Here is a 14,435-nt window from a genome sequence, read left to right as displayed (position 1 = left end):
CTGAAACTAAGTTCAAGAGCAACTGATTGTTTCAGAATTATCTGAATAATGTTATTAAAGTCTCTTATGCACTTTAATGCTGTACTTATTTGATTAAAATTCTCAAAAAAGCTGTCATTTTCAAAATATACTATAAAATACTCTAATTTAAAATAATAATGGTATTTTAGAAAATGTAGTTTATTTCTCTGGTGGCAAAGATTACATTTCAGCTACAATTACACTGCTCTTAAATGCCTTAGAAATCTCTTCTTGTTGAGAGAAGCATCCACTTTCCGTATCTGAGTTGAGGAAGTGTCAGTGCTATTGGTACATTACTTAAAAAGCACAAATGTCACAGCCTTTGACATTTAGCTATTCTTTACTGTCTGGTAGTCAAATGAGAAGACAAAAATAGAACTTCTTTCTATTCTCTCTTATTTATCTTCAAAATGTTTATTTTTTTGTTGTTGCTGTTGTTTTTTGGTTTGGTTGTTTCCAGTTCTCCAGCCTAAAATGGCTTCGACACCTGCCTTGAACTACTCAGGTACTGATGCCGTGTACGCAACTTTGGCTAAACAGTTGTTGTGGTGGCTTAACCCTACATCTTGAACTGTTTTGAATGTGCTGAGAGTCTGCTTCCTGTCATAGAACATGCTTGAGCTCTTATGATTAACATTAACCAGGTCACTAGACAAAAAGTAAGACATGCATATGCTTCAATATTCATCTCTTACGCTTAGTTTTATTGTGGTGCTTACATTCTTTATGGTGCATTTGTTTAGTATTTAGAAACCTGTCCTGCTTATTCTTTGTTTAAGTTTTTATTTTTATAAGCTGCTTTAATGTTTTTGTTTACATCTGAATGTGATGGCATAGTAGAGGCTTGCAGAAGTGTAGCGCCATCTAATGTCAGACTTCTGTACTGCTTCGTGTTTATTGCACTTACTCTGAGTCTAAAGGATTTCAAAACCCCTGTTTTTTATATTAACAGTATATTTAAGATAATATATATATATATATATATATATATATATATATATATATATATATATATATATATATATATATATATATATATATATATATATATATATATATATATATATATATATATATATGCAGTTGAAGTCAGAATTATTAGACCCCTTCGATTTACTTTCTTCTTTTTTAAATATGATGTTAAACAGAGCAAGGGAATGTTCACAGTATGTCTGGTAATATTTTTTCTTCTGGAAAAAGTCTTATTTGTTTTATTTCGGCTAGAATAAAAGCAGTTTTAATTTTTTCAACACCATTTTAGGGACAAAATTATTAGCCCTTTTAAGCTATTTTTTTCTCGATAGTCTACAGAACAAACCTTCATTATACAATAACTTGCCTAATTACTCTAACTCGCCTAGTTAACCTAATTAACCTAGTTAAGTCTTTAAATGTCACTTTAAGCTGTATAGAAGTGTCTTGAAAATTATCTTGTCAAATGATATTTACTGTCATCATGGCAAAGAAAATAAATCCATTATTAGAAATGAGTTATTAAAAGTATTATGTTTAGAAATGTGTTGAAGAAATCTGCTCTCCATTAAATAGAAATAGGGGAAAAAATAAACAAGCGGTCTCAAAATTCAGAGGGGCTAATAATTCTGACTTCAACTATATATATATATATATATATATATATATATATATATATATATATATATATGTATACTTGTTGAAAAGGATTTAGATGTCTGTCTCTCAACATAAGCTATGCTCAGACTGGGGGCAGATCAGATTATCTTGCTGAACATGAAGACTGTTATGCGATTTTGTTCAATTCTGTAGTCACCTATGAAACTATAGTCAATGGTCCTGATTAGGGCTGCACGATATTGAAAAAATCAGACATTGCGGTGTTCAGTTTTTCTGCTGTATGTCTTGCAATATGAATATAATTATTTCACCAGATGACTTGAATAGCTCATTTTGGAAAGATCTTATAGTTTTATATTGATTGAGAGGATTTGGTAGGCCAGATAATCTGCATAAATGTTATTTTATTTTTTGGTTAGATCAACCGTATTCTAGTATAAGTTAAATAATCAATTGTAAGCAAATAAAACTGCCTATTCTTCACTGTATAAAAGTAAAATGAGAACAATTTCATTGGTATAATTTCTTGTACACAAATTATTTAAAGGTCTTACAATCAAATCAAACAAGCTCTCTTTGGACTCTATTTTAAGGATCTATTGGTGCAAAGTCTAAAGCGCTTGGCTCAAAAAGCATTAAGAGCATGTTCGAAACCATGTTTGCTATTTTATGGGTGGAAAAGTTAGCTCTGCACCCTGGCGCATGGTCTAACAGAGTTGTGCTTATTCTCTTAATGGGTTATGTTTTGATCATAACGTGCATTACACCAATCAGAGTCACCTACTACATTCCCTTTATGAGTCAGTTGTGTCATGCCATGGCACATTTGCTATTTACATGGCGGACTTTGTAAGGGGAAAAACAGACCATCTGCAGTGCGAGGATAAAGAACGAGTCTCCTCCATTCGGCTTCTTTACTTCTTCTATACTTTAATTTTACTCTTTACTTTACTCTTTTACTTTTGTGGAGTAAGGAAACATCCGTATTTAACTTCGTAATTTTGTTTGTTAATCGCAAAGATTTGTTTTAAAACAAATTTCTACATTCAGTTCTAATTTCCAGCAAAACAAGTGTGGTAAAAGTGTTATAAGAGGTGGTATAAGAGTTATATCCAAACACACTTTTTATTGCCCCATATGATAATGCATACGTCTCCAAAACCTGACAGGTGGACACCTTGCACCTTGTTGCACCAGGTGTAGGATAGGGCCCTAGCACTGTGAACTCCATGCAAGCCGAAACCATCATGTACACTTAACATGTACTTTGAATAATGTTAATGAGGTTTAATATTAAATAATTTGTTTATAAACCTGTCAATTTCATTAAGAGTGCAGTTCACTATTTTGCTCTTCTGAGTGGCTGATTTTTAAAGTTTTTTTTGTCATGTTGCTTTATGTACAGACAGCCAAATTGCTTGCTGCTTGAATCTTGTCACGTTGTGTGTTGTTAGACTACAGTAGTTGCTGTATTTCTACATGTTTGTCTTAGATGCTGAACAAATCTGTTTTCTTTTACAGCTGAATCTCTCCGCTCCAACAGTCTGAGTGGATCCGAGAAAAAGGGTCTGCTGGGCTTCCTCAAGTTTAATCGCAGGAAATCAAAGGTAGAACACAGGTTTTTGTGTGCATGAAATTACAGAAGTGTTACACGTTCATAATATTGTCTGTTTCAATTTTGACAATGCTGTATGCTTCAATGCTGCATGACAAGAAGCTCATATTTTGACATGAAGGCAACAACTCATGGACATGCTTGAAGAAACTAATGCATTTGAAAAGTGTGATGAATATAAAACTTTTGATTGCTATTGCAATGGTTAAGCATTGCAAAGTTTTCATGGATCTTATGAGTGTACCTCCCATGCTAGTGTTACGTTCCCATTTCAGAGCGAAGATCAGTCCTCTGAGAACATGGAGAGTGTTGATGATGATAGTGTTGTTGACAATGCAGACACTAACAGTAATGTAAGTACTAACCCATACTGTAAACTCCGCTGTCCCTGATTAACACACTCTTGTCTCTTTATCTGTCACAGTTTTCAGTCTTTAAAGTCCGTGTGAAAATCTACAATGTTTATTATTGTGCTAGTGTAACGGAGGCCAGCCAGTAGGTGCTGTGCAGGTAAACTTCACTCATCTGACCTCTAAAGATGCTCTAGCGACTACGCTAGAGGCCATGGTCTTTAGCCTCCTTGTTAGAGCAACCAACTCCCATGCGGAAGGTTGCCAATTCAATACCAGCTCGGAGCGGGTTGGGTGGCGTAGGACCGGCGGGGTTATATTAGCGCACAATGTTATTCTTTAGGTGAACCATTAATCCATTAAGTTAATCCACTAAAAATTATGCTTGTTTTGGTAATTTTCAATCAAAGTCTGTGCATGTGTTTGGATAATGTTTCTGATGATGTCAGTTTGACAGCTTCAGCCACAATATTCTTAACCAAACCCACAGTGACACCCCCAGAAAATTTTCTTAGGGGTGGCCAGAAGAGGCCACATCAAATCTTGGGATGGCACACACACACACACACACACAAAAAAAATTCAGTGTAATGTTTTATTTTTGTTTCAGGTAAATGATTTAATTTGCTTTTAATTCATTTAATGAATTACTCTTACAATATTGCAATTTATTCATCGAAATAATTCAGCAAGTACATGTGCAAACCAAATAAAGATCAATATTTAGTTTAAAAACACTTCTAATATATATATACATAACTTTTCATTTATTTTTCACATACTTTTATTTAACAGCATACAGTGTATGCCATGTCTAAAATTAATGAAGATTAATAAATTAATTAATACAACAAACAAATGAACAAATGAACAAAAGGCATTACTATATATAGACCTTTTTCATGGCTGCTGCATGGAGGGTGCCATAGCGACCAGCGTCTTCCGGTAGAATGCTAAAAACTTCCGTTTACAGCGTATACAACTGGTAATTTGCGCTCCGAAAATGGGTTTTAATAACGTTTTTAATGGATAACAGAGTGTTTTTGTGACACACAACTTAGAAATCTGTCTGTTAAAGCCGTTATAATCTGTCACATGTGGTTCAAGCGCGTCAGAAATACAAGAAAAACGTTCTCCTAGTTCACGTGTCTGCCATCAGAAATACAGTGTGTTTGTGCGTTCCCGGCCTGTCAGCTGTTAGCTCAGCGGCTCTTTAACACACACACACACACACACACATAGAGAGAGAGAGCAAACCAGAGTACTGGCATGAAACTTAACAGGTATGAAAATTGTGCAATTTACAAAAATGACCAATAAAAGTCTGTTATTGATCCTCTGCTGGCTGATTTGCTGTTCATTCTAATCGCGAGCCGTTTGTGTTTTATTTCGTGTGTTGTTTTTACCACGGTTTGTGTTTTTCTGTCATTTCGAAATGACAGTAGCCTATATTTTCACTTTGTCACCGTTTTTAAATCAGTGTCAGTGGCACAATACAAGCTACGTGTGTGTGTCAAATATTTTGGTGAATTACATTTGTTTGGGCTAGTTATATATTTGAAATAAAGAGAAAATGTTGACTTTAGCGATGACGAGGCTTCATTTAAACCGCAGAAGATGCTGTCTGACAATGAGGGGAAAATGCTGTCTGACAATGAGGGGAAAATGCCTCAAAGCAGCTATTTTCCATCCTATTAGATCGCATTTCTTTAAATGATCAGTCCAGGAGATGGTGCTGATGGACAACAGTATTAGTTCAAAGAGGATAAAAGCAGGTAAAATAGATTAAAACTATCGTTTCAAAGCTGTCCAAATGTGACTGTTTACACGCATCAGCTGCCAATTGGAAGTTCTTCGCATTCTCCTTGCGCATACCCGCAAAGCATAATGGGTAATTTTGCGTTCCAAGAAAAAGGTCCATACACACACTCACTATACAGACTCTAATCCATATTGGTTTTATAGTCACAATATTTTTAATACAGCTTCTTCTATTAATGTACCTTAAGGTAAATATACAATTGCTCTTTGCTGTCTATTGAAGGTGTGTGCATACTGTAAACAGGGGGGTTGGGGGAGTTGCACTGAATCCGCTACGTAAGTGGCACCAACCAATCCACTATAATTTAGTGCCTGCTATTTATTTATTTATTATTGAGAATTTACGTAAGTACATTTAAATTAATGATATCAACAGTGAAATCATATTAGGGTGGCCAGAGTTTATACAGTGGTGGCAGTTGCCACCCCTTGGGGGCGCCCCTGCACACCCATTGAACCGTTAATTTGCCAAAAGGGAAAGATGGGAAAGAAAGAAAGCCCCACCCACTACTCAATGTTTGAATTCAGTTGAAAGTACATCAACATACTGAAATAAAAGTCTCAGCAACTTTCAAGTCACACGGACTTTAACAGAATTCTGCTATCTCTTGGTTAATTCTACCTTATTGGTGGTGTTTTCTACTTTTAACTCTTGTTTTAATAGCCTCATATTCTTTTTTTCTTTTCGTTTGTCTCTTGATTATTTTTTTTTTCTTTAATGTGTTTAATAATAAATTAATTAAATATTTAATAGATTTTATTATAATGAATCTAACAACATTTAACAGAATTATGTGTATTTTGTTGTTGTATATTTTCAAAAGGCCACAGACTAGCAGTAACATTTAAGTACAATAATAATACATACGGTGGCTCAGTGGTTTGCACTGTTGCCTCACAGCAAGAAGGTTGCTGGTTTGAGCCCTGGCTGGGTAAGTTGGCATTTCTTTGTGGAGTCTGCATGTTCTCCCCGTGTTGGCGTGGGTTTCCTCTGGGTTCTCTGGTTTCCCCCACAGTCCAAAGAGACATGCGCTATAGGTAAATTGATCAAACTAAATTGGCCATAGTGTATGAGTGTGTGTGAATGAGTGTGTATGGATGTTTCCCAGTACTGGGTTGCAGCTGGAAGGGCATCCGCTGTGTACAACATATGGTGGATAAGTAGGTGGTTCATTCTGCTGTGGCGACCCCTGATGATAAAGGGACTAAACCAAAGGAAAATTAATGAATAATAGTAATAGTAATAATAATAATAATAGTAATAATAATATTCACAAAATCTTTTGCTAAACCTATTGGTGGGTATGTGTGGTATCTAGCTATTTATTTAATTGACACAAGTAACGATAATAAAAGTGTGTTCCAGATATGAAGGTTTTTGTTTTATTTATCACCACAAGGTGTCAGTAATCACTTGGATCATTGACCCAGATTGCACAGTTTGACTTTGTATTAACATGTTCATAGTTTTTATACTGTGTTGATGAATGATTTTGTGAGGGGATCAGTTGTATCTGAGCTAAACCTTTTTCAAATGTCTCTGCTAGACTGGTATTATCTTACTTTTTGGAAGACACTTTTAATACTGGGGTTAAAAAAGTAGTGCTTAAGGGTCCATAAAAATGTCTGGGAAAAGAATAACAGGGTAAAAATAATTAATAGATTATTTTTTAAAAACAAATACGATAATTAAGATTATTAAGATAAAGAATCAAATGATAGAATAAACAAAAACAAAACAAAAACAATCAAACACGGATACAAATGAGTCTAAAATATTCAGATAATGCTTCATTCATTCATTCATTCTCCTTCCTTCCGCTTGGTCACTTGTTTATCAGAGGTCGCCACATCGAAATGAACCGCCAACTATTCCAGCATATGTTTTATGCAGTGGATGCCCTTCCAGCCACAGTCCAGTACTGGGAAACACCCATACACTCTCACATTTACATACACACACACTCGGCCAGTTTAGATCATCCAATTCACCTGTACCGCATGGTTTTGGACTGTGGGGAAATTGGAGAACCCGGAGAAAACCCACGCCAACATAGGAAAAACATGCTAGCTCCACACAAAAATGCCAACTGGCTCAGCTGGGACTCGAACCAGTGACTTTGTTGTTGTGAGGCGAGAGTGCTAATCACTGAGCCACCGTGCCACTCAATAACAATAATAATGTTGTATAATATAATTCACACAAACATGTTTAATAAAATTCAGATTAATAAATTGTAATAGATAATAAATAATAATTAAATAACTCAAATTATTTTACATGGATAATAAATAAAATGATACAAATTAGATTAAAATGAAAAAACAAACAAACGTGATTTAGATTCGATGTAAATGAAATGACGTGAAAATGTTAAACTATGTGTATATATATACATTATTATATATATACATTATTATTATTATTTTTATTATTTTTATTTATTTTTTTATTTTATTATTAGCCCCCCTGTTTATTTTTTCCCAATTTATGTTTAATGGAGAGAAGATTTTTCAACTTCTAAACATAATAGTTTTAATAACTCTTGTATTAACTGGTTTATTTTGTCTTTGCCACGATGACATTCAATAATATTTTACTAGATATTTTTCAAGAGACTTCTATACAGCGTGTATAGTGACATTTAAGGCTGAACTGGGGGCTAATAATTTTTTCCTTAAAATGGTGTTTAAAAAAAATTAAAACTGCTTTTATTCTAGCCGAAATAAAATACCTAAGACTTTCTGTAGAAGAAAAAATATTATCAGACATACTGTGAAAATTTCCTTGCTCTGTTAAACATCATTTGGGATATATTTAAAAACAAATAATGTGTGTATTTTAATGTGTGTAAGAAGAAATATTACTTTAATAATAGTTATTTATAGTGTAATGTGTTGTAAGTTTATGATTGGCTAGGTATACTTACACACACTACATTTTTCTTATTTTATAATCTCTAAACTACATTGCTGCTTCATACATCCACTTCCTCTCTGAAAACCACAATGAGTTCTTAATGACACTTGGGCACATGTGCTTAACAGCTCGGATGTCCATAATTCGTCAACAATGTGCCTTTTTTGTGACCAATCACCCTGCCAAATATCCGTTTTTACAGCGAGCTGTTTCCAAATCTCAGTGCCTTCTGCCTGTAATTACCCAAGCTCAGGTGCATGCTATTTACATTATCATCACAGACAGAGCCAAGGCCCATTTTCAACACGTCGCAGTAACTGATTTCTGATTATATAACACACTAATAGCCATTCCCACTTTGAACATTCCGTTCTAAGGGCAGAGAGGGGTGAGGGAAAAAATGAAAGAGAGAGAGAGAGAGAGTGCTGAACTATTGCAAGGAGGTTGAGTAGTCTAATGAAATCAGTCATGATAGCGACCATGATATGAGGCCTGTGATTATTTTGTCTCTCTGCTCTTTCCAGATGTTACTGTTTGTTTGTGTAGGTGTGTGTGTTTATGTGTCTAGTTTAGATCATATGTCTGTGACTATCACAGTCTCATTCACTGTCAGTGAAGTCTCTTTTTTTATCATAAAGAGATGTGCCAGTGTCCATTTTAAATCTCTCTGTTTGATTGTACAGTAAGTGTATATCTGTTCTTTAAGAAGGTATTGAAATTACCTTTAGGATTACTGCATATACCCTGAAGGCGTACCAAGACCGCTTCTTCAAGCAGGTCTTAGTACACTTGTTTGATCCACTTTTGGTGCATACTCAAGTGCAATTCCTGCGATCACACCTGACCAAACGGACTACAACAATCTGGAAAATGAACTTTAGTGCAGTTCAAACATACTAAATGATGCAGCTGTAAAAGCAGATCTCAGAAAGTTTAGGTTTTTAGTAGTATCATTGATTGAAAATTTACTCATGCAGATTAGGAATTAATACTTTTTTTTTCAATTCATCTTTATTACTATAGTGCTTTTACAATGTAGATTGTGTCAAAGCAGCTTCACATAAAAGATTATAGTAAATTGAAACAGGGTCGGTTCAGTTTTCAGAGTTTAAGTTCAGTTTATTTCCCTTCATTGTGGTTTAATACTCACTGCTGAGAGTCCAAACACTGAAAACCAAATCCATCGCTGCGCAGTTCTACAAGTCCCAAACCATGCAAACCAGTGGCGACAGCGGCGAGGAAAAAATCTTCACCAATTGGCCAAAGTAAAGGATAAAAAACCTTGAGAGAAACCTGGCTTAGTTGGGCACAACCATTTCTCCTATGGCCAAACGTCTTGTGCAGAGCTGCAGTCTAAGCGCCGGAGGCTGGAGAACGCTGGACGTCAGCGAAGACTCATCTATCCCTGTAGTCTTACAGGAATCAGACTCATGCTCTCTACTCCTTCATGACCACCACAGCAGCTGCTTATGATACGGCCTGGTCTGGAATTGCGGAAACCTTGGGATCAGCTCTTTACAGGTCTTGGATCACATCAGTGGCACTGCATAGTCTCTGGAAGCCTCAGGATGAGTATCCCCAGGTGGAAATAGAGAGTAAAGAGAATAATTAGCGTAGCTGCTGTTCAAGTGTATACTGTATGATGCAAAAACCTGTGTTGAGCACATTCATGTATCACACCGCTATGTGATGCATTGATTGTATGCTTTACCAAAAATATAGGTCTTTAATTTAGTTTTGAACTGCGAGAGTGTGTCTGAGCCTTGGACATTATCAGGAAGGCTATTCCAGAGTTTAGGAATTAATAATTAAGTTGTGACTATTATTATTATTTTTTTGTATCATTAAAGTTCTTCCCTGGTAACCATTCACTCTGGGCAGCTGTTTTATGGTCTGTAAAATTAGGGTCATGGTCAGGGTAAAGCCCTCAGAACTCTCCACCAACAGGTCATGACATTTCCAGCCCAAATGTTATTGATTTGCTGTCCTCTGTTAAACCTGCTGCCCTTTAAAAGGCATCGTCTTGGAGCTCTACAGCTCTGAATTAACAGTCACTTTCCTGCTTACCTTCCACCCTTGAGGACTAAAATGTGGAATTACTGTCTCCTAAAGCCAATTCAAATGTCATTGTCAATTTTTTATCCTGTTCATTTGTTTCATATTCTGTTCGATTTAACAGTTGTAATCTTTCTACAACTTTCTTTGCACATAAAGAATTAAAATATATTTGTACACATTTTCATTTGCATTGAACTTATCTTTTCTTCTCCACCCCATGCATTTGCTTTATATATATACAGACATACTGCTATTTGCACTGGTGTGATTCTTGCCTCTGTTACTTGTACTCTTCAAAATAAAGTTCAATCAATTCCAATCAATCTGGCTGCGAACACAATCATCTATAGTGTTAAATATCTTCTGGAATGTGTATTTGTGTATCTATTAAAGTGTATTTCCTTGGTTTTTATGCTCAGGGTATGTCTGTGGTGGCAAGTGGTCCATGTGTGGAGGCCCGTCCCAGCACTCTGGGTCAATCTCAGTCTGTGATGAACATCTCCAAGATGTCCCCGAAAGTGGAATTAAAGAAACGCAGAGCTCCAGCACCCCCACCAGCTCCCACACAGACTCTACCACCAACATCACAGGTGTGAGCAATTAGACACACGCAAATGTATAACTGATATATATGACTAATAGTTCTTTGAAGTAGCTTTCATTTGAGGCCAACATCCCCCCTCCTACCAGTCCCGGACAGTTACTGAGGCCGTTAAAAAGGAGGCTGATAGTAACAGTTCATCAATCAAACCATCCTGGCTTTCTTTAAATGGATATTTGTATTTCTTAGTTCGATAACAAATTATGATTAGTGAGGTGCAGACACACACACACACACACACACACACACAAAAACATATACTGAACTTACAATCCTGTTTATAAACTCATCTATTAAAAAGCAGTATTGTTAGAGAAAGTCTTGAAGATGATCTCTTTAATCACTGTAAAAACCATTTATTGCAGATAATATGTTGGAATATATGAAGAGTTCAGATGGAAAACCCGCTAAATGCCACTTCCGCCAAAAATGAAATAATGACATTGAGTAAATGCTTTAGACACATAGAACATGTTTAACAAATAGACTCTGTCCGAAACCCCACACTTCTGAACTATATAGTACGCTAACATCATAGCATTCAAAAATCAGTATGAGAGAAATATCTGGATGACTTACTACTTTCGGCGAGATTCTGAAGTGCGCATCCTATGCACGCTGCGCTATTCCATGATACCCCGTGAGAGAATTCATGAATGGGAGTGAAGCGCAACTGATGCAGGTGGGTCACGTGACCTTGACAAAATAGCGTATGTAGTACGTCCGAATTCCATTAATACTTTAAACATTCATACTGTATAGAACGTACTTTTCTAACGGCCGAGTAGTACGTTTAAATTCAAATAAATCACCTACTGAGTAGTAGGCGATTTCAGACTCGGCCATAGTTTTGTTTGAAATCATCTAAATCGCAGCATCAGCGCATTCAGAAATAACAGTTTGTTGGCAAAAGCCGCTAAACGCCATTTGCCTTTGACAGAAAAAGCTGCTATATCCCGAGAACCAATCAGAAGGAAACAACAGAATTAATATTAATAATTTTTTTGTCTGATCTCAAGTCTGGCAAATAACTGAGAAAAACACCACTATTAAAGGCCACATTTTGGCCCACTTTACACTGTCAGGTCTTGATGCCCAATTCCGATTTGTTGCCTTTATCAGATTTTTTGCCGTAGCATCAACGCCACACTAGCACGATGGAAGAAATTTTCTTGTTTTTAGCTCTACGAAATATGTGAAGTGTAGCGTAAGCAGTGAATGGTTTAGTTTAGATTTACCCCCACACAGTTTATGTAATGGTATGGCCCTGATGTGTGTGTGTGTAGTTGAAGATGTAGCCTTTGCCTGTGTGCGCACTAGTTTTTAAGAAAATAAAGTTGTTCTATGTGTAGCCCGCAGTGCGTTTATTAGTAGCGACAAAAAGCAAAAGTTACAACACGGAAGTTCTCCCAACTTTAAAACGATTTTTAGGCAGAGGAGGTGGGAAAGGACCGTCATCGCGGCTTGCGCTTATGCTTTATATGCTGTATGATGTCTTCCTCCATTCAGAGGAATTTGTGGGTACGAGAGAGATCTCAGGTCTGGTGGGAGCAAATTGTGGCGACTGACCACTTTCCTCTACGTTTCCTCTGTTGTTGTTTACCGCGTTGTCGTCTCCACACATGTCTTCTTTCTACGTCATTAAACCGCGAAGAAGCACCACATTGTCGCAAGTTTAATGACAACGGAATGCCTCAATAAATCCGATCTGCCTGTTTACATGATAGTCGCATTGTCACATATCTGATTTATATCTGATTTATTTCCACATATGAAGGAGGCCTGAAACCGATCTCTGAATATCCGAATACATGCTTTTTTTCGTGTTTTCCCATGTTATAGAACAGATCCAATCTGTCACATATAATCAACAAATCGCAATCTGTCACTCAGACAGACAATCATGTGCTCTGCAAACCCACAGAGATGCGCCTTTTACGCCAAAATGCGTCTGACTGTAGTTTCTGAATCTCTCAAAGTTTCCGGCATTCGGGTTTTACTTTCGCTTTCTAAAGTTACCTTTATTTGTATGCGTTTCTGCATTACCTTTTCGCAGCTGACTGCAAAATCAATTATTAAACGACTCAGTTAAACTTTACTATACATTTAAAGAGAACAAAATGACATCTAAAATTGCTGTAAAGTATTTGTTAGAAATGGCTAATCAACTAATTTGCTTTATTTAAATATTCTACACTTTTTATTCTGGTAATTTTTTTAATTTTTAGCAATATTGTCTATTTTTTATTCATTTTTTTCTGATATTTATTTCCCATTTGCTGTATATTTTACTAATTTAATGATGTTAATATATTGTATACTTTATACATATCTAAAATGCTTTGGCAATACTGTAAATGTCAAGCCTATAAAGCAACTTTAGAGAGAGAAAGAGAGAGAGAGAGCGCCCTTTACCTGTCAGTGGGTGCACATGGCTCCTAAATAGCATAAAAGAAAAGAAGTAGTGGATTTCTTTTATTTCAACAGCTTTTTTAAAATAACTTTAGCCAATTGAAAAGAAAAGATGTATAACAGTGTCATAATAAATAAAAATATAGTTAAAAGTCACAAGTATTTCAATCCGGCTACCACTGCAAGTATATTTTTAAACTTGTGGGAAGCACTGTATTTTAAAATATTTAAAAAATTAGACACTAAATTATTTTGATACAAAATATTTACCTATTTTCGTCAGCCCTATCAAATACAAATGACAAAATACTATTTTGTATTTAAAATACATATTTAAAATACATGTATCATAAAAACTACCCATGCCTGCTGATAACGCCTATTCAATGGAGGGATAACATTCGAATCGGCCAACATCACGCTGTGTTTTTCTTTAAATAACACTATTTTGCTAAAAACTAGAACATTATAATAGTGTATAGAAAGTGATGACAGTCATTGATACTTTCTGGCTATTGTCACACCATTTAGCCTCTTTTGCAAAGACAACTAACTGTTACACACTGGAAAAATCTAGAAAGGCCACAAAGCGGTTTCTTGCTTCCACATCCCTCCTCCTTCCTAAACAGATCTGACTCTGTGCCCCTGTAATGTTGACTGACATGCTAGTCTCTTAGATGTGTTTTCTGGGCTTTTCTCAGCGGTGGCTGGATTTATGACTGATTAGGCAACACTGTGGAGGTCTAAATGTGACCTGGAATGGGCTGATAAAAATAAAACGGTCACAACAAAGAAGCGTGGCACTGATGCGAGACCACACTGTTTACAGCACAACTCTCTTTCTCTTAAGTTCTAAAGGAAGGAGACATTGTGTTTTGTGTAAATGAGCCCTTTTTGCCATAAAACCTCTTTATGGATGTTTGTTTAGGTTTATTTTAGGGATAAAGTGTCCGTATAGTTTAAGAATTCTTTTTTAATTATTATTTGTATTTATATGTTTTTGGTTCTTGTTGCTTTTCATGTAAGAACATGAATAACAACAAA

General features: G+C 35.7%; 1 protein-coding gene across 19 annotated transcripts in view; it reads left to right on the top strand.

Annotated features, from left to right (window-relative positions):
* cobl (cordon-bleu WH2 repeat protein) overlaps positions 1–14,435 on the top strand; it is a 134,896-nt gene that overhangs the window by 70,157 nt on the left and 50,304 nt on the right. For 5 of the 19 annotated variants that reach the window (XM_087285672.1, XM_087285671.1, XM_087285677.1 and 2 more), the window contains 4 exons: positions 482–526; positions 3,136–3,221; positions 3,505–3,582; positions 10,798–10,968. In XM_087285672.1, the coding sequence (XP_087141798.1) occupies positions 482–526; positions 3,136–3,221; positions 3,505–3,582; positions 10,798–10,968 (380 nt within the window). 19 annotated transcript variants of the gene reach the window in all.

Source organism: Danio rerio, chromosome 16 (genome assembly GCF_052040795.2).
Source record: "Danio rerio strain M-AB ecotype USA chromosome 16, GRCz13ab, whole genome shotgun sequence".
In the NCBI taxonomy this organism is placed as follows: Eukaryota; Metazoa; Chordata; class Actinopteri; order Cypriniformes; family Danionidae; genus Danio; species Danio rerio.
Note: the sequence above shows the minus strand (reverse complement) of the source record. Positions and strands in the feature narration are given on the sequence as shown.